This window comes from Mandrillus leucophaeus, unplaced genomic scaffold, assembly GCF_000951045.1.
Source record: "Mandrillus leucophaeus isolate KB7577 unplaced genomic scaffold, Mleu.le_1.0 Scaffold524, whole genome shotgun sequence".
In the NCBI taxonomy this organism is placed as follows: Eukaryota; Metazoa; Chordata; class Mammalia; order Primates; family Cercopithecidae; genus Mandrillus; species Mandrillus leucophaeus.
The window spans coordinates 1640076-1664656 of NW_012105631.1; the positions used below are offsets into that span (position 1 = coordinate 1640076).

Below are 24581 nucleotides of genomic sequence, written 5' to 3' on the forward strand. Positions count from 1 at the left end.
TGTCTAACGGCATAAGAAACTAAGTCAGGCCCAGGGCTTCAAAATAGCTGTGATTTCTATGTGAGAATGAGGAATGAGGCACAAAGTGGAGTTACAGCCAGGGGGAAAGGTGGAGCTTAAGGGGAGCTGCTGTACAGCTGATACCCAATGTGAGCTTTAGGTCCCAGAGGCTGTAGAGCTAGAGCTTAGATCCAAATACCAAGAGGCTGGGAGGAGTCACTGCACTAAATCAGGTTGAACCATAGTTTCCATCTGGGTGACATAGAGTGACTCTTTCTTTATACAACAGCCAACCTCACTACATTAAAAAACAAAACAAACAAAAAAAAGCAGATGTTGCTCTTAGCTAAGCTTTCTCAAGCAAATAAATACGAAGGGGCAGTAGAATTAGACTTCATAGAGCAAATGGAAAATGCTCTGTCAGCTGGACGATTTATTGCATTCCACATTCTTCTGTTTTAGAAACAGGTTTTTCTATCTCTAAGCCAACTATATTTTTAGCTAATCAGTTTCGACCAGAAACATGGTCTGTCTCAAACAACCCTCTTTCTTTACTATCTGGAGCCTGGAATTGGTCGCAATTTCTTAGCAGAGTTACTTGGTCTACTTATTTTCAGACATAATATAACTATCAACTAACATATGTCTATATACATGTACCATTTGAACAAAAACATCCTCATATCTGTGAAAGCATACAAAAATTTCAGCTCAAAGGCCATTTGATTCAATGCCAAATGACAATTTTTCATGCGTCTATTCGGCTAGCATGGTTCTACCTCTGTAAGGAATCTGCAATGTTGGTAAGTTATTTTAAATGTGTATCAGTAGTTTCTTTCTATTTATGACATTATGCCTTTGGAGTGGGTAGATTGTATCTGGTTGAAAAATACAAATAAATATTTAATCCAGCATTGAGTTCTCTCATGTTATCAACTCACCAGAATTAAGCAAAATAATAGATTTGAGGCACACAAACTCCTCTCCCTGCAGATTCATCATGCGGAACCGAGATGATGTGGCCAGCAACATGTCGAAGATCTCCACCATGCCCTCTACACATTTTCCCTGGTTCCTGTGAAAACATAGCAAAAACAAATAAAAAGATTAAAAAACAGAAAATCTTCCACAAGACATGAAAGGGTTCATATTCATAAAAATCCACTGGTTCTAAATCTTTAACAAAAAACTATCAGCCATTGTCTTCATGGAGTATGAACATTCATTTGAATTCCAGAAGGCAAAACAAAAATATAATTTCCCATCAATAAAACATTCTCATTTCAACGTCTTAGAAGAGGTAGATAGTTCAGTCCTCAAGTCTGCCATGTTAAATATGGAATTCTTCAACCTATGGGTAATGGAAAATGATGAAGATTTAGATAAATGATTTATCTAATACACGTATATTGATCTGCTACTATATTCTAGATAATGTGGTAGTTCTGGGAATAAAAACACGGCCTCGGCTCAAGATGCTCATGGCCTTCAACTAATATCACAAGTCCTGATAGATGTGTTTTGTGGTACTTTTGAAGTACAAGAACAACTACAATAACTATGGGCTGTGGTTGGGCTGAGTCCCTTGGTGTTGCAGGGGATGGTATGTAAGGATTCGCCTAGTAGGTGGCATTCGAGTGGACGCTTTAAGATAATGTAGGGTTTCATCAAGCAGAGGTGCGAATGCCTCCTTGGAAGAGGGTCCTAAACATGTGAGGAGGAGCATGAAAGAACATAGAGCAGTGTGTTGGAAGTCAGAAGGTGGCAGATTAATCTGGGAAAACAGAAAAATGTCAGATCATGACATTTTTAGAAGTCCAGGCTTTTAACCTTGGCATCAAGAATTTAACATTAGTAGTTGCAACTATTAAATAAGCAAACCAAAGGTTCATAACGTGCAGTACTTAAAAACATGTGTCTGTATCTTTTCCATAGGGTTGTTGAAGAATTTGAATGAGATACTACACACGAAAGGAATTCATTCATTTTTTTTGTTTGTTTTTTAATCACAGGTTGAATTTTGGCATGATGTGTTTGAGGGGGTTAGAAAAGAAGTTAAAATATTTTATGAATGCACAGATATAGATTTGTGAAATATAGAAACAATTAAAATAAATAAATTAAAACTAAACACATTGTTTAGCACCTTGTTTTGTTTCTAGTTAATAGATCTTGGAGTTCTCCACCAACTTTTTTTGACAGCTCAGTATGTTTTCACTGAACAGAATGCTAAACTTTCCTTAATCACTTCTTTCTTGGGTGACATTTCTTTCTTTTCAAGTATTTTGTTGCTAAAAACATTTCATTCAATGACTATCCTTATGTTTATGTCTTTGGATACATGTACGGATAGCTATAGAATAAATTCTTAGAAGTAGAATTGCTAGATAAAAGGGCTTATGAATTTTAAATTTTGATAGTTCAAACATTGCTTTCAAATAGCTTATACAATAGACTGTTGATTAGAGAATATATTCGTATAGGCTTTCTCTAAACTGCCTGCTCTTGTCCTTTGCACGTATTTTTCTGTTATATGTCATTGTCACATAGATTTTTAAGAGTTCTTTAAATACTATAGTAATAAGCCATTTGTCATATGTATTTTTAATTGTTTTTCTTACGGTTTTTTTTTGTTTTTTCTTCTGATTTTGTTTCTGGTATTTTCTTCTGCAAAACATTTAATAGAGAATTAAATTTACCGAATGTTTCATTTATGGCTCTAGAACATTACGTCTTGCTTTTAAAAGCAAAGACAAATAAAAAATTTACATATAAATATATATAACATAAAAACATATAAAAATTATCTTATATTTCCTTCTAGTATACTTCCATGTTTTCATGTTTAAATTTTTGATCTTCTGGGGTTTATTCATTTGTATAACAATGTTATTGAAAGATAATCACATAACATATCATTTGCCCATTTAAAGAGTGTGAATCAATGGATTTCAGTATATTCACAATGTTGCACAACCATTTTGGGGGATTTATTTTGGTGTAAGGTATGAGAAAAAGATCCAATTAATATTTTTTCAAGTAGCTCATTAGTTTTCCATCTTTTTCACAGATGTTCTTTTCTTTGACTTAAAAAATGTTGATTACTTCTGATATATTCATATACTTCTTACAAGTGACCTCTAAGATTAGCATTATTATTTCCATTTTCCAAATGAGGGGATTAGGACTCAAGATTGTTACATCAAATCACATTGCTTACCAACCCAAAGAAAGAATTCCAACAAGAAGATCTTCTCTGTCTTTAATTCTTGTTCTACTTTAATTCATTCAACAAGATTTACTGAGAGCCTATTACATACTAGTCCTTATGCTCAACATTAGAGTACCGAGAAGAAAGCCATGGGCACTGTCAATAAAGAGATCTAGAATGGGAACAAGACAGACAAGGAGAAAGCCAGGTGCAAGACACAGGAAAAGGTCTAGAAAGAGAGCTTTTTGCATCTAACATCAGTCTCCCCAGATTCAACCCATCTCAATATTGAAGCAATTGTCATCCTGTTCCCAAATAAAGTGAAATGAGGTTTTTTTATGTAAAGTGCATGGAATGGAGTGTGGCACACAGTAAGGACCACCTTTAAGTATTACCTATAGATATACTGATAAATACATGGATATGTCAAGGGAGAGGTTGGCCTTTTAACTTGAAGGAGTCAGAAAAAAACTGCCATGTGCATTTTGCTTTGACTATGAAAATCTGGATGCATGGAAGCTCCATAGAAGCAGAGCAGGAACTTCGAGAGGTATGCTGCCCAACGTGGGGCCGACAGAGTGCTCACACCAAAGGCTCCACTGGCATTGAGTGGGGAGAACATACTAGAAGTGGGTTCTTCTTGTCATGGAGTTGAATTTTTTTTTTAAGTAGTTCATCTTCTTTCTAGTGAAAAAATAAACAAGGATGGGGAAAATGTTTGGAGGATGAAGCTTTAAAAATAACAACTCATAGCCAAAATAGAGAAATGTTCCTTTCTCAGTATAAAGTCTCTGTTTACTTAACAGACTGCACACCGGCAGGGGAGGAAGTCTCAGTGTGGGAGGGAGCCTGTGTTCACCTGCTGTGAGCAAAAGTTCAGTTCAGAAACTGAAAAAGTGGAGACTTAACAATTCTCCTTTCTTCTTGTCCTTTTTCAATCATCTCCCATAGTTTCCCATGAAGAGCTCGTTCTTGACTCTTCCAGCAAGAGTGTATTTTTCTGAGCCTCTTCTCGTTGGATATCCTGTTATTCCTAACCAGCAATTATCACTTGTCAACAATATAACGCTTGCTCTACGGCACACATTAGGAGCTGTAGACTGTACCTTCAGGGATGGTGTATACCCCAAACTCTCAATTCAGTTCTCACACGTGTGTGTGTGTGTGTGTGTGTGTGTGTATGTTCCTTTAGGGGATGTGGAGAGGGCATATGTTGACTATTAATCATAGACATATTATGATAGGAAGACCTCAGAGCCTACCTTCCATGCAAACACATGTGCTTCATGTTTTGGTGGTGTGCATCTGAACTGCGAGGACTTCTGGGAGGATATTCAAAGCAATGAAGCTGCACTTTTCTAAGCAGTGCTGTTTAGAGGCTACAAGAAGTTTATCTTGATATACTCTTACGAATAAAATCACTCTGTTTTTCAATGGGAGCAACTTAGTTGGTCTAAGCACTTTAGCGAATCCACTATTTGTATAATAAGTAAAAATTATGTACTTTGATGACTCTGATGATAGTTTTGTTAAATTATCCAAATGTTGCCTGAGTCTCAATGACTGGCCAATTATGTGGTAACTATGGGTCCCTCACTAGCATTTTTACAAGGTGAAAAGGCTTGCCACGTGAGCTAGTGAAAAAGTGATTTGTCAACCTACAATCTGGCACAAATCTATGTGGACTTTGAAAATGAGATAGATACTTGTCACCTGCCTGATGCAAAGAAACTCTTCAGTGTCTACTGAGGTCATTATGCATTGTGGTCAGGGCTTCATTTTCAAAGTCTAGCCAAAATACTCTATACTAACTTCAAGGAGCAAGTCAGACTAGAGCATTTAGCTCAGTTTCAGTGGGTATGGATGGATCGCTGGCATCAGAAATGGGGTGATTACTACAAATCTGGAGGTAACATGACTGTAAAAGACAAAATTAGTCTAAATCCATGAGGTGCTCCTGAGGCTGAGAAGCACGTGGGGTATGGAAAAACAAGATTTATTTTTAAAGGAAGCACACAGCTCCAGTTATAGATCAGGAGTAGTTTATCAAGCAGACCAGCCTATGACTCCCGCTGTGAGACGTGACAGCCTGCAGTGATGAACTTCTCTACGGATTATGTCAGTCTGGTTTTCAGAGCACCTCAAAATCCCCTTGTGGGGAGCCTTGTTCTGCTACTTATCCTCTTCAAATGTGGTCCATTTGCACTTAAGTAATGGGGGAAAGAACTAGACTTAACAGAGCATTTGCTCGTGGCATGTTCTGGAAGTTTCTCCTCTATAAAAATAAAAGCCTGTTTTTTCAGAAGCCCTAAGGCATCTCTTCCTCCACATGGAAAATAAAGAGCTCTAATGAGGGTGTGCAGACCAAACCCTCACTTGTATATCTTCAAAAATATGCCTTACAAAATGTAAGGTTACCCATTAGCATCTCTTCGTACAAAAGGAAACTGATAAATGGAAACTGAGAAAACCCAGGGGATCAACATAAGACATTTAATTTAGCTGTCCTGAAAAAAAGTACAATATGGTTTTTAAAAGGTAACAAATTAAGATGCTATTCAAAATCAATAGTGGCAAGATTGGATGTATTTAAAGAGCTTCTTTATCTTCAACACTACAAAATCTCTCAGCATGTGCTCAAAATGCTGAGACTCCATAAATATTTATATGATCAAGAGGTTTACATATGCAGCTCTGAAGTATGGAAGAAAGTGATGAAGATGGAAATTGTAAGTGATATATCTTGAAAGATGCAAAATTTAAAATGAAAGTTGTTTAGACTCTTGAGTCCAGCTGCCTGGGTTCAAACCTTGATGCCACTATTTACTAACTTTGTGACCTTGAACCAATTACTTAAACTCTGTGTGTCTGAATGAGTATATAGACAGAAACACCACATTGTACTGTCAGTTGCAATTAAGCCATTGGGATTTGATGGTGGTTTGATACAGCAGTTAGCCCATGTAAATTAAAAAAGAAATTGGTACTGGAAGTGAATACTGCCATGAAAAATGTTTACTTCCTAATGCCAGGTAGGAAGAAAACATAGCAAGCTAGGGAGCCCTGTTACAACATTGCAAACTATCTGCTCTGAAAGAACTTGGCAGGTAGACTACATGCCTGGGGAGGTGGTCAGAATGAGACCAATAGTGTGTAGTGGACACACTCTGGCAGCCATTGGTAAGGTGTTACGAGAAAGACGTGAGATTGGGCAAGAACTGAATGGTTCTCAAGCAAAAATGGAAGGGAATGGAGCAAGATCAAAGATAAATGGCCTTATAAGATTGGAAGAACCAACAGTTTTTGGCCATGAAATATTAAGAGATGAAATGTAAAAGGGTCTTGAGCATGGAAGACCAAGTAAAACTTCTTTGTTTACAAAGTGACTCCATCTTGTGGCAAAGGGTGAGAGCAGAAGGGTATGTCCTCACCATCCAAACTGATTATTTCAAGTAGTCTCAAGCGAGTCACCATTAAGTCACGAGGGAAAGGCCAAAGCACTAAGAGGCGAACAAGAATATCAGGCTCGTTGGCGAGGACATGAGGAAAAGCGAACCCTGGCACATTGTTGTTGAATATGTAAATTACTAAAACCATTATGGAAGTACTACAGAGGACCCCGCCCAAAATTAGAAATATAATTATCATTTGATCCAATAATCCCACTACTGTGTATATATCCAAAGAAGATGAAATCAACATGTTGAAGAGATATGTGCACTCCCAAGTTCATTGTAGCATTATTCACAAGAGCCAAGATACGGAATCAACCTGGGTGACCATTAACAGATGAGTAGAAAAAAGAAAATGGGGACTATATGTACAACGGAATGCTATTCACCCTTTAACAAGAAGGAAATCCTGTCATTTGCAACAACATGGATGAACTTGGAGGACATTATGTTAGACATTGCTCCCAAATGACCAAAGGGCTATAAGAAATGTAATTCTATAGCACCCTGCTTTACAGATTTGAATCATTTCCAACTGGCATGATTAGTAAAGGAACAAATAGTATGTAGCATTTAATGTGGGTCTCAAAACGTTGACTGAGTGAGAAGGAAATAAATTTGAGGAATTTCCAGAAAGATTAAATGGTATCAGAAAGGCCAAGAGGTGGGAGAAGAGAAGGCCTGTTCAGGGAATCTTGAGTGATCTAGTTGGTAGAGTTTGCTATTTGTAAAGACAGAAACTGGCAAAGAGGGCTGAGTCAGACTGTGAAGAGTGGTTAATAAAAGGCTCCTGAGATGAAACGGGAGATAATGTGTAAGGGAAGACCATTAAGAGCTTACCAGTGGGTGACACGATCATGTAAACACCTTTGTTGTGACTAATTTGGCATCAGTGCACAAAGGAGAATGGGGGAGAGAGAAAAGTCTGGAAGAGACGGCAGGTAGGAGGAAGGGGAGAGAAGACATGAGACAGCACCGTGGTCATAAAGAGAAATCAGGGCTGTTCTGAAAATCCTTTGTTGATCTGAAGGAAAAATCAACAGATTTTGGTGAATGATCCTCGGTGTTGGCAATGAGGAAGGATTTAAAGACTCCTCTGGAACTGTATGTTAGGATGGATGAAAAGATGAAAAAAGAAAGTGAGAAATTAGCAGAAAGAGGGAAATTCAGAGATTTGTCATTTGCTAGTAGAAGAAAACAACTTCCCTTAAAAATGATTGAGCTAAAATTTCACGAGACTAAGTCAAGACGACAACAGAAAATTGATAATGTGGGTCTGAAACTTGAGAGAGGGACAGCGCTAAATATATCAATTTGATGAGGTTTTTTTTTTCCCACTTACTAAGAGTGGGCATCTTTTCAAATAAACTTGTTAAAATATACCTCATCCTTTAAATGGGTGCCTGGTATTTCACTGTGTTCATATGTATTTAAGGGCTCTTATTATAGGCATTTATATTATTTCTAATTTTCAGCTACAACAAACAATGTGCAATTATTCCTATACATATATTTTCTACACTTACAAAAGTATGCAGAAAAAAAATCCTTACACATACAATAGCAGAATCAAGGGGTATAAACATTTAACCATTTACTAAGTATTGCCAAAATGCCTTCCAAAAAGGTTATACCAATTTACACTGCCCCCATGAAAGCATAAAATATCCGGAAATACTGATTTTAGAGATATCTGAATAGAAATCATTGAAACTGGAAAAGCGAGTGATTTCACTAGGGAAGAAAGAGAGAGACAGAGACAGAGAGAAAGAAGGAGAGAGAAAGAGAGATGAAGAGAGAAACAGATTGAGAGAGAGAAAGAGGGAAAGAGAGATTGAGAGAAAGAGAGGGTAAGAGACAGGAAGAGAGATTAAAAGAAAGAGAATGGGAGAGAGACTGAGGAAGAGAAAGATTGAGAGAGAGGGAAAGAGAAAGAGAGATTGAGGGAGAGAAAGACTGAAAGAGAGAGGGAGAGAGCAAAGGAGGAAGGGGCGAGAAACTGTCAGAGGGAGGCAATTTGGGAGCGACAGCATCTCCAGCATGAGAGGACAAGGTGGAACCAATCAGGAGGACAAATGGTTGAACGGTCAGAGGTGTGGCTGGACAGGAGCAACCAAGATGTTAAATGTCAGAAGGTCTAAAGGAATAGATGGTAGAATGAGACAGACTAAGGGAGGGACTGAGGGAGGGAGGGAAGGAGAGAGTAATGAAAACAGATGAATGCAGAATCAATATCATCACAGGACAGAAATACCTTTTTCTAACTCAAGGATATGAGAAGAAATAAATGTGAATGCAGAAATTCTGAGAGGTTAATTCTTTAGTAAACAAATGTGATATTATTTGCAGAGAATATGGGAAGGTAGCCTGAGGCTGGAGTGTCCAGGAACTCAGAAGCCTCGGTGAAAGCTGCTAGGGCCCTGGATGGGCTAAGGCACAAACTCCTTAGCAATGCCCTTGGGTTTCTGGCCCTTGTCCAATCTCTTCAAGTCCATTTCTTACTGCCCACTTTGCAGTTTATACTGCAGGATACTTGTGAACAAAGGCAAGTTTTCCAGAACACCTGCCCGTGCTGTCTGCTTGGATCACCACTGCCCACCCCACCTCACCCACATCCTGCCCTTGGATGTGTCCTTCTCATCCTTCAAGGCACAGACTGGGTCCAGGGAAACTTCTTTGCAGTTCCACTGTGCTCTACTCTTTCCTCCTTTGGGTTATATGCTTTTTCTCTGTGCTGTGAGACTGTCGTTTATATCAGACTTTTTCTGTAAAAGACCACAGGGCAACTATTTTAGGCTTTGTGGGGCCATTACAGTCTCTGTGACATCTACTCAACTCTGATGTGTGTGTTTTGTTGTGTTTTTTTTTTTTTTTTTTGAGATGGAGTCTCGCTCTGATGTTTTCATGCAAAAGCAGCTGTGAACAAAATGTAACCAATGATTACGACTGTATGTATTTATTTATTTTGTAAATAAATAAAACTTTATTTACAAAAGCAGTAACAGGTCAAATTTGTCCTGTCGCCTACACTTGCCCACCCCCCCCCGCCTTCTATCACTGTTCTACATTCAGTGAGTTTATTGAGCACTGATAAAGTGTAGATGTGTATCCCCTCCAAATCTCACATTGAAATTTGATGGCAGTGCTGGAGGTGGGGCCTAGTGGGAGGTGTTTGGGGTGGATCCCTCACAACTGGTTTGGTGCCATCTTTCCATAATGAGTGAGTTCTTCCTCTTTCAGTTCATGGGAGAGTAGGTTGTTTAAGGAGCCTGGCGTCTCTCTTGCTCTCTCCTTTGCCATGTGAAACGCTGCTGTCTCTTTGCCTTCCACCATGAGTAAAAGCTTCCTCAGGCCTCACCAGAAGTAGATGCTGGCGCCACGCTTCTTGCACAGCTTGCAAAACCCTGAGCCAAATAAAACCTCTTTTCTTTATGAATTACCTGGTGTCAGGTATTTCTTTATAGCAGCACAAAATGGACTAACACAAGCCCCGACCACAGCCCCTACTAGTTGATAAGAATATAGTAATGACCAGGACAGCAATGTGTCTTTCTCAAAAGGAGCTTACAACATATGCGGGCAGAAGATACGTTTTAAAACACAAAATAAAAAAAAGAAACAAAGTTGTAATTAGGGTATGAAGGGAAATGCATGGTATTTTAATATGCTATGGTAGTGAAAACCAGGGACTCTCTGTGGAAGGGAAGTTTGAAATGGTGAGGGACATCCACATGGACCTTAGCGAATTGTGGACCTGGAGCTCAGAGAAACACTGGGGTCTGGAGAAGCAGCTTTGGGGGTTGACAAGGGAGACTGCCTGAGTGCACAGAGGGAGAGGAGAGATGGCATCTCGGGGGAAGACAGCCTAAGAGAAAGATGAGCCTGTAAAAGACACACAGAGCAGGGGGAGGTAGAAGAAAGCACCGAGGAGGAGGGGTGTCCCAGGTCAAGAGGAGGCATCAATTGTGTTGATGTCTAAAGAAGTCAAGGAAGAGAAGCATGGATTTGAAGACCAGACTGAGATCGTATCCAGTTTTTTGTTTTTGTTTTTGTTTGTTTCTTTGTTTTTGTTTTGTTTTCAGCAGGGTTGGGCAGCCTGGGGATCAAAGTGAAGAAAGTAGACAGTGGATGTGGCTCAAGGTGGATGACTGACTCTCTAAGTATGGAGAAAACTTGAGGGCATAGAAATTCTAGAAGGTAGTCTTGCAGTGACTTATTATGGGGCTTAGGATGAAACCAGAGGAAAATGAAATCAGAAAACTGTTTATGATAAAAGAATAGAAAGTATTATAGTAAGTATCAAAGACCAAGTAGGCTCAGAAAGAACAAGGGGTGGGAGAAGTGGAGGTTACAGAAATTATAGTCCTAGAGAGGGAGCTTCTAATCTAAGATACTGCTGGTAGTAGAGTTTCTGGAGGTGGCATCTACTCTACTCTACATCTATTCTGCTAATGTAGAGGTAAAACTAAATAATGGAAATGTAAAAGCTTAAGAACGCTGAGACCACAGTGCCTATCCTTATAACAAAGCACAATATTAAACAAACAGTTGACTAACAATTGACAAAAGGCCTATTTTGAAAAATTACCCAGGACTCATTTGTTTCTGACTCTTCAACGACCTCCCAACTTTGAGGTGTTTTCCTCTGCCGATGATTCTGAACAAATGCAATGATCTGAAGGTTACAAGAATGGGATTGATGACCTCACCAGAAGGACAGCATGTCTCTCTCATGCCCAACCTTCCTTCTGCCCACCTGTCAACATGCAAAGCCAATGGCCTTGGGCAAAACTCTACAATTATATGTTAGTGTTCTTTAACTGTTGCGAGCTATGGGTCAAGGCAAATGGGCTAAAAATATATCATGATAACCCGCAAAAATGTCATTCCTCTTAGAGAAGGCAGTGTTTAGATAGAAAATGAAAGAAAAAATGGAAGAAAAGTAAAACAAATAGGAGAAATTTTTAAGATATGGCCAGAGGATCATCATCTCAGAGTTATTCTGAAAAAATGGAGATAAAAACCATGTTGGATGATTCATTTAGAGGGATTGTATTTCAAGTGGAAATGACTTTTGGTCCATTAACTTGAGAACGGTTGGTATGAGACTGAAAGGCAGTCTATCTTCCCTGAGAGTTTGAGGAATAAATGCACGGAGCAATTTAGCAGCAGTTTAGAAATGTAAAGTTCTCAGAAGGCATGTTCCCAGTCAAGCAGACCTTGCTGAAGAAGCTGGGAAGTATGATTGCAGGAAAAAAGTTTCAGTTCCCCGCTTTTCCTAGCTAAAATCCATATTTCACTTTGTTGCTATTACTGTCTTTTTAAAATTTGGAACATAAAGGAATCTATGAAAGGAATCTATGAAAGGAAGCCGACCAACAGTGGTGCGCAGTGGATAGACTTCCAGTGAAATGGGGGGACAAAAGCAAAAAGGATTCTTTTTGTGTAAAGAAGTCCATACTTGTTGAAAACAAAGAAAGGAGAGAGTATTTCTCTCAGGCAGTATCATCAGGGTTTTTTAAGACTGAGACAGAAAAGTCATTCTCCTTCAGAGACCTGCCTTGTGGAGGCATTAAATCCCTTACTACTACGGGGTGGAAGTGGCTGTTACACATCAGCAGGTCATCCATACACATCTATTTCCACTTCCAACCCCTCGTAGGATGAAGGCCCTCCCAGAGTCCTCTAATCACATCCCTGGCACAAAGCCAAGAGGAACCTCACTCTCTCTTCCTCCCTCTTTTTTTGCAGCCTCCACAGGTGAACCTCACTTTACAAGAGTCACTATGAGCCTGCCTCCAAATCCTGGTGACAGAGGACAGTTAATTGATACACCCTCTACTCACCCAGAAGAATTCACACCCTCTCCATTTATGCTGGTGCAAATGGTTATTGCGGAAATTACAGAGGAAATGTTAGATCGGCCTATGGAAAAGATGTGTCTGGACTTCAGTTTGAATCATGTAGTCATATTATGTCCAATTGTCTTTCTTAAGCTGTCTGTCACACAAGAGTAAGACTCCATGCTACCCCTTGCTATTTACTTTTTTCACATCAGGGAGCTGATAGCCAAAAGAGTTCTTAAGCCAAGAACTCTTTATATATTTTCTTTTATATATTTTCTAATAAATAGAACAAGCCTTAACATGTCCTCTTTTCATATACTTTTGGGTGCTAAAGTGGTAAGAAAGGAGGTTAGAGTTGGTTATTACAGATGCTTCTGTCAGAAAGTGTAAAACACACTTCTGGGTTTGAATGGTTTGCCAAAGGGAGATGGAATTCTACACTTCTATAGATAATGATCCACTTAAGTTTGCTTGTTCAGTTTATACAGTTTAAGAGCTAAAGTAAGTCCCTAGAGGAAAATTCTCTAATGGTTGTGTCTACTCAAATATCCAGCTGAAAGGAGATTCAATCAATCTTTTAAAGTGCGCACATCAAGTATATACCATTGGGAAGAATACCACAATTATTCACTTTTTGTTTAAATGTTTTGGAATTACACAGACACAGTAATTACAAAGTTTGTCTCCGCTCTTCTTAGACGAACAGATTCTGTTAACTGAAATGAAGGCAAATGAATGAAGAGAGTTCTATGTTACATATCTGAGAGCAGAGTCTCTATTTTTGATACACCGACTATTGTTTCTCTGTAAAAAAATACAATTAATACTTCATCTGCTCATTAACTCAGTTCTAGTTGAATACTATTTTTTAGTCCATTGTATATGGCAGACTTTATGTTAGGCACGAAGGACATAAAGATTCACTGATTCCTTCACGCAGTAAATATTGAGTTGGAATCTCCTATATTCCAGGCACTGAGTTAAGTGCTGAAGGTTTAACAGGGAGCCACACAGACACAGTTTTGCCTTCCTGCAGGGTACAGTTTAGTCAGGAAGCAGATATTAAACACACACATACACTCACAATGATAAAATAAAATAAAGCTGTTAATTTGATAAATGCCGAAAAGAAAAAGAATGGGGCTTATGAGAGAGTACAAGAAGGGGTGCAACTTAAATGAGGGGACAGGAGGGTATCTGAGAAGCTCTCTGGGACGGAGTGATTTTTTTTTTTTTTTTTGAGATGGAATCTCGCTCTGTCTCTAGACTGGAGTGCAGTGGCATGATCTCAGCTCACTGCAATATCCGCCTCCCCGGTTCAAGCGATTCCCCTGCCTCAGCCTCCCGAGTAATTGGTACCTCAGGCATGTGCCATCATGCCTGGCTAATATTTTTTGTACTTTTAGTAGAGACAGGGTTTCACTATGTTGGCCAGGATGGTCTTGATCTCTTGACCACGTGATCTGCCCACCTCAGCCTCCCAAAGTGCTGGGATTATAGGTGTGAGCCACTGAGCCCAGCCGAGGGACTGACATTTAATCTCAAACTAAATAACTAGGAATTAGCCAGGAACAAAGTTGAGGAGAGTGTGCCAAGAAGAGAGACATGCATGTGGGCCTTGGAAGCCAAAAATAATAATAATAATAATAATAATAATAATAATAATAATAATGCTTGAGGAGTCGGAGAAGCTGAAAGAAGGCTGACATCCTGGGACCCTGTGGCCCCAGGCACAGTGGCCCTGGATGAGGCTGGAGAGCTGGGAGCACACAGTGGCCACAGGCCACAGCAAGAGGTCTTAATTCCTCCAGTCAAGTGACATCAGAGCAGTTTTCAGAGAGGAGTGACCAAGATTTGTGTTTCTCTTATTCTTTTCTTAAAATGTTTATAAATGTATAGGGTACAAAGGCAGTGTTGTTACATGCATAGATTGCTTAGGGATCAAATCAGGGCTTTCATGTATTCATGGATTTGTATTTTTCTCTGCCCTCAAGGAACTCACAGGGGAAATTTCCTTAAGTCTCTATAGCAGGATGAAAAGAAAATTCACATTTCTTAACCTGGCAAAGCCTTGTGCACACAAAACCAAAACAAAATGCACCATACAATGTTTAGGGTCTATCATGGCCATTGAAATGCCTGAAGTAAAGACAATGCCTTTCTTTCCCTCTTCCTCTTATAAATAACCTTAATCCACTTACTATCCTTTCAGTGACACTTTTCCAATACAGAGTGTTGGAATTCCGATAACTAAACTAATGACCTAGGAATTTTCATGTTGACTTCTCACAGGAATTCCAATCATTCACTTGTTAGAACTGATCAAGTTCTTACTAGGTCCTAAACACTTTGCTACTTAGTGAAGGTCCCTTACTTTCCATGAGCTTTCAGTCAAGCAGAGGCAAATATGAGACAAGAGACATGGACAAGGTAATCTCCAATTGCAGTATGTTCTACTAGAAAATAAAACAGAGAGTAGCAAGTAGGGGGCAATTTTAGTTTCCTTGTGGTTGAGGGCGTAGCATTGAAATGAAGGCCTGAGTGACAAGATGCTTGGAGATATTCCAGACTTCATTTTTAAAAGAGAAAATTTTAAAGTGTTCTTCATGAGGGTAAGAGGTGGTTATTTTCATGGTTGGTTCCAAGGTTAGGAAAAAGTGTCCTAGTTTTGAAATCCAGTAAGGGAGACGAACAGATGCAAAGCATTGTGCCAAACAATGCAAGAAACTTGCAATGAAAAAGTAGAATTAAAAGTGGCCTAAACACTCCCTTCCTCTTAGAATCACCAGCCTTTTCATGCTGAATTTGGAGTTGCAGCTGTCAGGAGAGTAATGCTACCCGTGGAAGCCAGTTCACAAACGAGGTCTGTGAGCAGAGTCAATGGAAGATGGCAGGACTTCTCAGCCCACATTCAAAACAATCAATCCTGTTTTATTAAATACACCCTTCTTTTAAGGTTACAACTCATTGGCAGTTCTTTTGTCTCTTTCTTTCTTATTTTGTCTTCTTTTACTTGGACAGTCTTTGCCTTGAGTTCACCATATAATTTCTACTTTCCAACATCATTTCATGCTTCTCAATCTCTTCTAACCTCACTCAATAAAATATGGTGAATATGTAACCACGAGGTTAAATACCAGTTTGTTTCTTGAAACTCTTGCATATAAGTACTGATTTAGAAGTGCACTTTAATTTTTTTTCTTTTGATTATGCTAAAATCTGAAAAGTGAAATGATTTGGTACTGTACAGCAATAGGTAGCATTCATTGTGTAACTAGTAACAGGCGCTGGACCAGCAAGAAGCAGGCTTTTGTTCCTGACACCACTCTGTTAATATATGGTCTGCAACCTTGGAAAAATCACCTAACCTTTCCGTAATTCCATTTCCTCATATGCAAACAGAGAGGTTGGATCAAATCACTGGTTTTCAACCTATTTTTAGAAGTGGGATCCTCTTAATAAATGAAATTATATGTGATGCTGCAATTATAAAACAGAATCAATGTCCTCTGCTCTAGAAGAATTGGAAGGGTGTCCAAAGACCCACTCCCTTTGCCTTCTTTCAAGGCAACTCCTCAGCCGCTTCCACGAAAAGTCCCACAGGGCACAATTTGAAAACTACTGGCCTAAGTTTCAGATGTGATTCCAGTTCTAAAATAATGATTCAGTGACTTTTTAAGTGCAAATAGGACAATAAGAGCCTCCCAAATGAAATGCAGAATTAACATTTTGTAGACTTACTAACTTCAACAAGAAGGTAAAAGTGTTCACTCTTTTACTTTAATTACTAAGATCCGCTTCTGGTGACCAGACTTCTTAAAATACTGTTATTTTTTTCTTCATCTCAGCACCAACCTCATAGGTTAGGCGATTCAACTCCACCACCAACACTAAGAACAGTAATATAGTACCAATGAAAGCTAACCTTTATTGAGTTCTTACTCGGTGCTAACAAGCATAGTCTTGGTACTAGATATCTAATCACTACAACTCCATGAGAAAGGTACTGTTGTAATAGAAAAAAAAAAAATTGAGGCCCAGAGAGATTACGTGACTATGCAAAATCACACTGTAATTGGTGGCAGACCTCCACACTTCTAATAGTGTGGAGAACACTGACAGTCTGGCTGCAGAGTCTCGTGTCTCCAGTCTCTGCTATGCCTGATTCCATGTTGCCTAACCCTCTAAGAGGCCTCTCTGGGACTCCCCTAACTCCAGTGGATATGAAGACAGTGTGGAGTACCATGCCCTGGTTGATTCTCACGTTGTTCCTACACTGAGCCTTTGAAAGTTGCTACAACTCTTTATTCCACAGGTTGCAAAGTCTTTTCAATGGCCAAGTGCATGGTACCAATCCTGGGATGAAGACTTGGCAGCTTGGTACCAGGTTCATCAATTAAAGACTCCACTGCTCTTGCATCTTCTTCCTATGCCCCTGTAGTAAGCCATTCATCTGCTCACAGTTAAGTATCCCTTCTGTTTCTCCATGTACCATTCCACACTGCCACTTCTTCCGAGATTAAGACGGGGTTAACATGCACCCACAGACAGCACTTATTACCTCTACCTCTCTCACTTGGCAGTTATCTAATTTATACTGATATAAGCCTTACATGTTTATGTAACTGTTTTCCTTTCTTCCAATAGATTACATACTCTCAGATAACAGCACTGAGTCATGTTTTACCCTATATCCCTAAAGCCTAGGGCGATGGTTAATATTGAATGTCAACTTGATTGAATTGAAGGATGCAAAGTATTATTCCTGGGTGTGTCTGTGAGGGTGTTGTCAAAGGAGATTAACATTTGAGTCAATGGACTGGAAGATGGAGATCCATCCTCAATCTGGATGGGCACCATCTAATCAGCTGCCAGCATGGTTAGGACAAAAGCAGGCAGAGGAACATGGAAGGACTAGACTGGCTAAGTCTTCTGGCCTCCATCTTTCTCCTGTGCTGGATGCTTCCTGCCCTCGAACATTAGACTCCAAGTTCTTCAGTTTTTAGACTCATAGACCTACACCAGTGGTTTTCCAGGGGCTCTCAGGCCATCAGCCACAGACTGAAGGTTGCACTGTCAGCTTCCCTACTTTTGAGGTTTTGGCACTTGGACTGGCTTCCTTGCTCCTCACCTTGCAGATGGCCTATTGTGGGACTTCACCTTGTGATAGTGTGAGTCAATTCTTAATAAACTGCCTTTTATATATACATCTCACTTATTAGTCCTGTCCCTCTAGAGAATCCTGACTAATACAGATTTTAGTACCAGGAGTGGAACAGAATTTTAAGGATGTATTTCTTTAGATGGTTTTGGGGTTTCTGGAGTTGCCTTCTTAATATGATTAGACCCCAAAATGCTAGGGACTCTACTTCTAAGAGTGTGGAGAACATTGATAGTCCTTGCCGTGAACTGCATACAGAGTTATGCAAAGTGAATGTATCTGATACTTCTGATTCACTGCTCATGAGAGGCAAGGAGTTTAGTGACTTTATGCCTAATACCTTTGACTATATGTGGAGAACCAGGGAATATAATGAAGCTAGTTGGTTGCTCCTAAGTTCACTAATCAAAGTGATGAAGAAAAATGATGAACTCAGGGATTCTATCTCCCAGCTCTAGAAGCACATTCTGAGCCTCAAATTTTCTAAGATTGCCCTGAGTTCGAGTCTTATCTCCTGTATAGAAAGAGCTGAAATTGTGGAAAATCAGACACAAGCTCTTATCACGTGAGTGGCTGACCTGCAACAAAAGGTGCATGCACAGCCTCACCAGGTGTTTACTGTTAAAGTGAGGGCATTGATTGAAAAAGAATGGGATCCTGCAACTTGGAATGGGGATGTGTGGGAGGACCCTGATGAGGCTGGGGGCATTGAGCTTCAAAATTCTGATGACCTTTTTGCCAGAGGAAACAGGCAACAGAGGGAAGGCAACATCCCCTCCTCCACCTGTGCTGCCATCAGGCTTTTCACCTTTGTCTGAAGAGTTTAACCCTGCACTGCCTAAGGCATCAGTGATGACCTCCCTTGAGGCAGTTGCCAGGCAAGACAATGTTGATTCTCCTAAGGACCCACCCTCAACACCCCTGCTTCTAGTTCTATAATTAGACTAAAGTCCCGGCAGGCCCCTAGAGATGAGGTTCAGAGTGTGACCCACAAGGAGGTGTGCTACACTCCAAAAGAACTGCTTGAGTTTTCTAATTTATATAAGCAGAAATCTGGAGAACAGGCATGGGAATGGGTATTAAGGGTGTGGAATAATGGTGGAAGGAACATAAAGTTGGATCAGGCTGAATTTATTGATTTGGGCCCACTAAGCAGGAATTCTGCATTTAATATTGCAGCTCGGAGAGTTAAAAAGGGTTATAATAGTTTATTTGATTGGTTAGCTGAAATATGGATCAAAAGGTGGTCCACTGTGAGCAAGCTGGAAATGCCTGATCTCCCTTGGTTTAATGTAGAGGAAGGGATCCAAAGGCTTAGGGAGATTGGAATGGTGGAGTGAATTAGTCACTTTAGACCTACTCATCCCAGCTGGGAGAGTCCAGAAGATATACCTTTCGCCAATACTTTGTGAAATAGATTTGTGAGGGCAGCACCTGCATCCTTGAAGAGCTCTGTGATTGCTCTTCTCTGTATGCTAGATCCTATAGTGGGAACCACAGTCATTCAACTACAAAATTTAAATACAATGGGAATAACTGGATCCTGAGGTGGCATGGGCCAAGTGGTGGCACTCAACTATCAAAGGCAAGGTGGGTGCAATTACCATAATGGACAGCAGAGGCAAGGCAACCATCAGAATAGTCTGACTTGTGTACAGCTCTGTCATTGGCTAAGTAATCCCAGTGTTCCTAAAAAGTGAAATTGACAAGAAGCCTACTGCATTCTTGCTTAATTTATATAAGCAGAAAACGTCCAGGTCAAGTAGACAGAAGACCAATTTAAACTAAAAATTATAAAAACAGAGAATCATGGCCCCTCAATCAATTTCCAGACTTGAACCAGTTTATAGACCCAGAACCTCTTGAATAAAGGGGAGGCTGGGTCCCCTTGAATGAAAGGGAGGCTGGGTCCCCTTGAGGAAGGACTCCACTACATTACTGACAATTTATGCAGTGAATCTTTCTCTCATCCCTCCCCAAGGAGACCTCCGGTCTTTTACCAGAGTAACAGTGCATTGGGGAAAGGGAAATGATCAGATATTTCAGAGACAACTGGACACTGGCTCTAAGCTGACGTTGAGTCCAGGGGTCCCAAAACATCATATGGTCCTCCAGTTAAAGTAGGGGCTTTTGGAGGTCAGGTAATTAATAGAATTTTAGCTCAGGTCCAACTTACAGTGGGTCCAGTGGGTCCCCAGACTCATCCTGTGGTCATTTCCCTAGTGCCAGAATACATAATTGGCATAGACATACTTAGCAGCTGGCAGAACCCCCATATTGGCTCCCTGACTGGTAGGGTGAGGGCTATTATGGTGGGAACGGTCAAATGGAAGCCATTACAGCTGCCTCTACCTAGAAAAATAGTAAATCAAACACAATATTGCATCCCTGGAGGGATTGCAGAGGTTAGTGCCACCATCAAGGGCTTGAAAGAAGCGGGAGTGGTGATTCCCACCACATCCCCACTCAACTCTCCTGTTTGGCCTGTGCAGAAGACAGATGGATCTTGTAAAATGACAGTGGATTATTGTAAGCTTAACCGAGTGGTGATTCCAATTGCAGCTGCTGTACCAGATGTGGTTTCATTGCTTGAGTAAATTAACACATCTCCTGGTGCCTGGTGTGCAGTCATCGACTTGGCAAATGCCTTTTTCTCCATTCCTGTCCATAAGGCCCACTAGAAGCAATTTGCCTTCAGCTGGCAAGGCCAGCAATATACCTTTGCTGTCCTACCTCAGGGCTATATCAATTCTCCGGCTTTGTGTCATAATCTTGTTGGAGAGATCTTGATCGTTTTTCCCTTCCACAAGATATCACACTGGTCCATTACATTGATGACATTATGCTGATTGGATCCAATGAGCAAGAAGTAGCAAACATACTGGATTTATTGGTGAGACATTTGTGTGCCAGAGGATGGGAAATAAAATCGACTAAAATTTAGGGAACTTCTACCTTAGTAAAACTTCTACGGGTCCAGTTGTTTGGGGCCTGTCAAGATATTCCTTCTAAGATGAAGGATAAGTTGCTGCCTTTGGCCCCTCCGACAACTAAGAAAGAGGCACAATGCCTAGTGGGCCTATTTGGATTCTGGAGGCAACACATTCCTCATCTGGGTGTGTTACTCCAGCCCATTTATCAAGTGACCTGAAAGGCTGCCAGTTTTGAGTGGGATCCAGAACAGGAGAAGGCTCTGCAACAGGTCCAGGCTGCTGTGCAAGCTGCTTTGCCACTTGGGCCATATGACTCAGGAGATCCAATGGTGCTTGAGGTGTCAGTGGCAGACAGGGATCTGTTTGGAGCCTTTGGCAGGCCCCCATAGGTCAATCACAGGGGAGGCCTCTAAGAATTTGGAGCAAGGCCCTGCATCTCCTGCAGATAACTACTCTCCTTTTGAGAGACAACTCTTGGCCTGGGCCTGTTACTGTGCTTTGGTAGAAACTGAATGTTTGACTATGGGTCATCAAATCGCCAAGCAACCTGAACTGCCTATCATGAACTAGGTGCTTTCTGACCCATCTAGCCATAAAGTGGGTTGTGCACAGCAGCATTCCATCATCAAATGGAAGTAGTATATACATGATCGGGCTCAAGCAGGTCCCAAGGGAACAAGTACTTTACATGAGGAAGTAGCTCAAATGCCCATGGTCCCCACTCCTGCCTTCTCTCCCCCAGCCTGCACTGATGGCCTCATGAGGAGTTCCCTATGATCAACTGACTGACGAAGAGAAGACGAGCTTGGTTTACAGATGGCTCTGCATGATGCAGGCACCACCCAAAAGTGGACAGCTGCAGCACTGCAGCCCCTTTCTAGGACATCCCTGAAGGACAGTGTTGAAGGGAAATCTTCCCAATACACAGAACTTTGAGCAGTGCACCTGGCTGTGCACTTTGCTTGGAAGGAGAAATGTCCAGATGTGTGACTATATACTGATTCATGGGAGGTAGCCAATGGTTTGGCTGGATGGTCAGGGACTTGAAAGAAGCATGATTGGAAAATTGATGACAATGAAATTTGGGGAAGAGGTATGTGGTTGCATGGACCTCTCTGAGTGGTCAAAAACTGTGAAAATATTTGTATCTCATGTTAGTGCTCACCAAAGGATGACCTCAGTAGAGGAGGATTTTAATAATCAAGTGGATAGGATGACTCGTTCTGTGGATACCACTCAGCCTCTTTCCCCAGCCACCACTATTATCGCCCAATAGGCCCATGAACAAAGTGGCTGTGGTGGCAGGGATGAAGGTTATGCATGGGCTCAGCAACATGGACTTCCACGTACCAAGGCTGACCTGGCTACAGCCACCACTGAGTGCCCAATTTGCCAGCAGCAGAGACAAACACTGAGGCCGCAATATGGCACCATTCCTTGGGGTGATCAGCCAGCTATTTGGTGACAGGTTGATTATATCGAACCTCTTCCATCATGGAAAGAACAGCGGTTTGTCCTCACTGGAACGGACACTCACTCTAGATACGGGTTTGCCTATCCTGTAGGCAATGCTTCTGCCAAGACTATCACCCATGGACTTATGGAATGCTTTATCCACTGTCATGGTATTCCACACAGCATTGCCTCTGACCAAGGCACTCACTTTACGGCTAAAGAAGTGCGGCAGTGGGCTCATGCTCTTGGAATTCACTGGTTTTACCATGTTCCCCATCATCCTGAAGCAGCTGGATTGACAGAACGGTGGAATGGCCTTTCGAAGTCACAATTACAATGCCACCTAGGTGACAATACTTTGCAGGGCTGGGGCAAAGTTCTCCAGCAAGGCTGTGTATGCTCCAAATCAGTGCCCAGTATACGGTGCTGTTTCTCCTGTAGCCAGGATTCATGGGTCCAGGAATCAAGGGGTGCAAATGGAAGTGGCACCACTCACCATCACCCCTAGTGACCCGCTAGTAAAGTTTTTGCTTCTTGTTCCACGGCATTATGTTCTGCTGGCCTAGAAGTCTCAGTTCCAGGGGACGAATGCTGCCACCAGGAGACACAACAATGATTTCATTAAACTGGAAATTAAGATTGCCATCTGGGGCTCCTCCTACCTCTAAGTCAACAGGCTAAGAAAGGAGTTACAGTGTTGGCTGGGGGACTTACTCAGCCTATCAAGATGAAATCAGTCTACTACTCCATAATGAAGGTAAGGAAGAATATGTGTGGAACACAGGAAATTCCTTAGGGTGTCTCTTAGTATTACCATGCCCTGTGATTAAGGTCAATAAGAAACGACAACAACCCGATCCAGGCAGGTCTACAAATGGCCCAGACCCTTCAGGAATGAAGGTTTGGGTCACTCCACCAGGTAAAAAACCATGACCTGCTGAGGTACTTGCTAGAGGCAAAGGGAAAACAGAATGGGTTATAGAAGAAAGTAGTCATCAGTACCAGCTACGACCATGTGATGAGTTGCAGAAACGAGGTTACTGTAATTGTCATGAGTATTTCCTCCTTATTTTGTTAAGAACATGTTTCTGCATGTATACACTTGTACTAAGAAAATACCTTCATTTTACTTCCTTTCTTTCTCCTTTATCATGTGACATAAGATTTAGTGGCTCACACCCCAGAGGCTGAGGTGGGTGGATCACTTTGGGATCCACCACTTTGGGAGGCCGAGGTGGGTGGATCACAAGGTCAGGAGTTCAAGACCAGCCTGGCCAAGATGGTGAAACCCCATCTCTGCTAAAAATACAAAAATTAGCTGGGTGTGGTGGTGGGTGCCTGTAATCCCAGCTACTCGGAAGGCTGAGGCAGAGAATTGCTTGAACTAGGGAGGCCGAGGTTGCAATAAGCCAAGATCGCACCACTGCACTCCAGCCTGGGTGACAGAGCGAGAATCCATCTTAAAAAAAAAAAAAAAAAATTATTGACTTCATATCAGCATTTAAGTGTTGTTAACTTTATGTAATAACATTTGGTTTGGGAATTGGTGCATTTCCGGTTGTATGGACGATAGTTGTATTATGTTCAGTGTAATTATGACATGATTGTCTTTATTTGGAGATTATGTATGATTTAAGGAGATGCGTATGGGTTCAAGTTGACAAGGTGTGGACTTGTGATGGTTATTATTGAGTGTCAACTTGATTGTATTGAAGGATGCAAAGTACTGTTCTTGGGTGTATCTGTGAGGCTGCTGCCAAAGATTAACATTTGTGTCAGTGGACTGGAAGACGGGAGACCCATCCTCAATCTGGGCAGGCACCATGCCAGCATGGCTAGGATAAAAGCAGGCAGAGGAACATGGAAGGACTAGACTGGCTAAGTCTTCTGGCCTCCATCTTTCTCCCATGCTGGATGCTTCCTGCCCTCGAACATTGGACTCCAAGCCCTTCAGCTTTTGGACTCTTGGAACTAACTAGTGGTTTGCCAGGAGTTCTTGGGCCTTTGGCCACAGACTGAAGGCTGCACTGTCAGCTTCCCTACTTTTGAGGTATTGGGACTCAGACTGGCTTCCTGGCTCCTCAGCTTGCAGAGGGCCTATTGTGGGACTTCACCTTGTGATGGTGTGAGTCAATTCTCCCTAATAAACTCCCTTTCATATATACATCTATCCTATTAGTCCTGTCCCTCTAGATGACCCTGACTAATACACCTAGGAAAGTGTTGATATTAATTATCAACAATAATTATTAATAGTGGAGTGAAAAAGCACTGAAATTAGAGTGAAGAGTCTTGATTCTGCCACTCTCTAGCCTTGTGATCGTAACCAGCTAAACTTAACCACTATAAACGTCATTTTTCCAGCAGAAAGATGTGCTTTGTAAGGTCTATCTTCATGTCCTTAAAAAGCTGTTCTAGGATAATTGAGAAAATGTGTAGGGTAACACATTATGAACCACAAGCATGACACATACTACCAAATTATCACCACTTAACACTTACCTTTATTTTCTAGAAGGAATG

General features: G+C 41.0%; 1 protein-coding gene across 6 annotated transcripts in view; it reads right to left on the reverse strand.

The window, feature by feature from the left end:
* The window catches only part of ESR1 (estrogen receptor 1), a 421968-nt gene that overhangs the window by 46962 nt on the left and 350425 nt on the right, over positions 1-24581 (reverse strand). For all 6 annotated transcript variants that reach the window (XM_011996801.1, XM_011996804.1, XM_011996802.1 and 3 more), the window contains one exon: positions 942-1075. In XM_011996801.1, coding sequence (XP_011852191.1) covers positions 942-1075 — 134 coding nt within the window. The remainder of the gene's footprint in view (positions 1-941; positions 1076-24581) is intronic.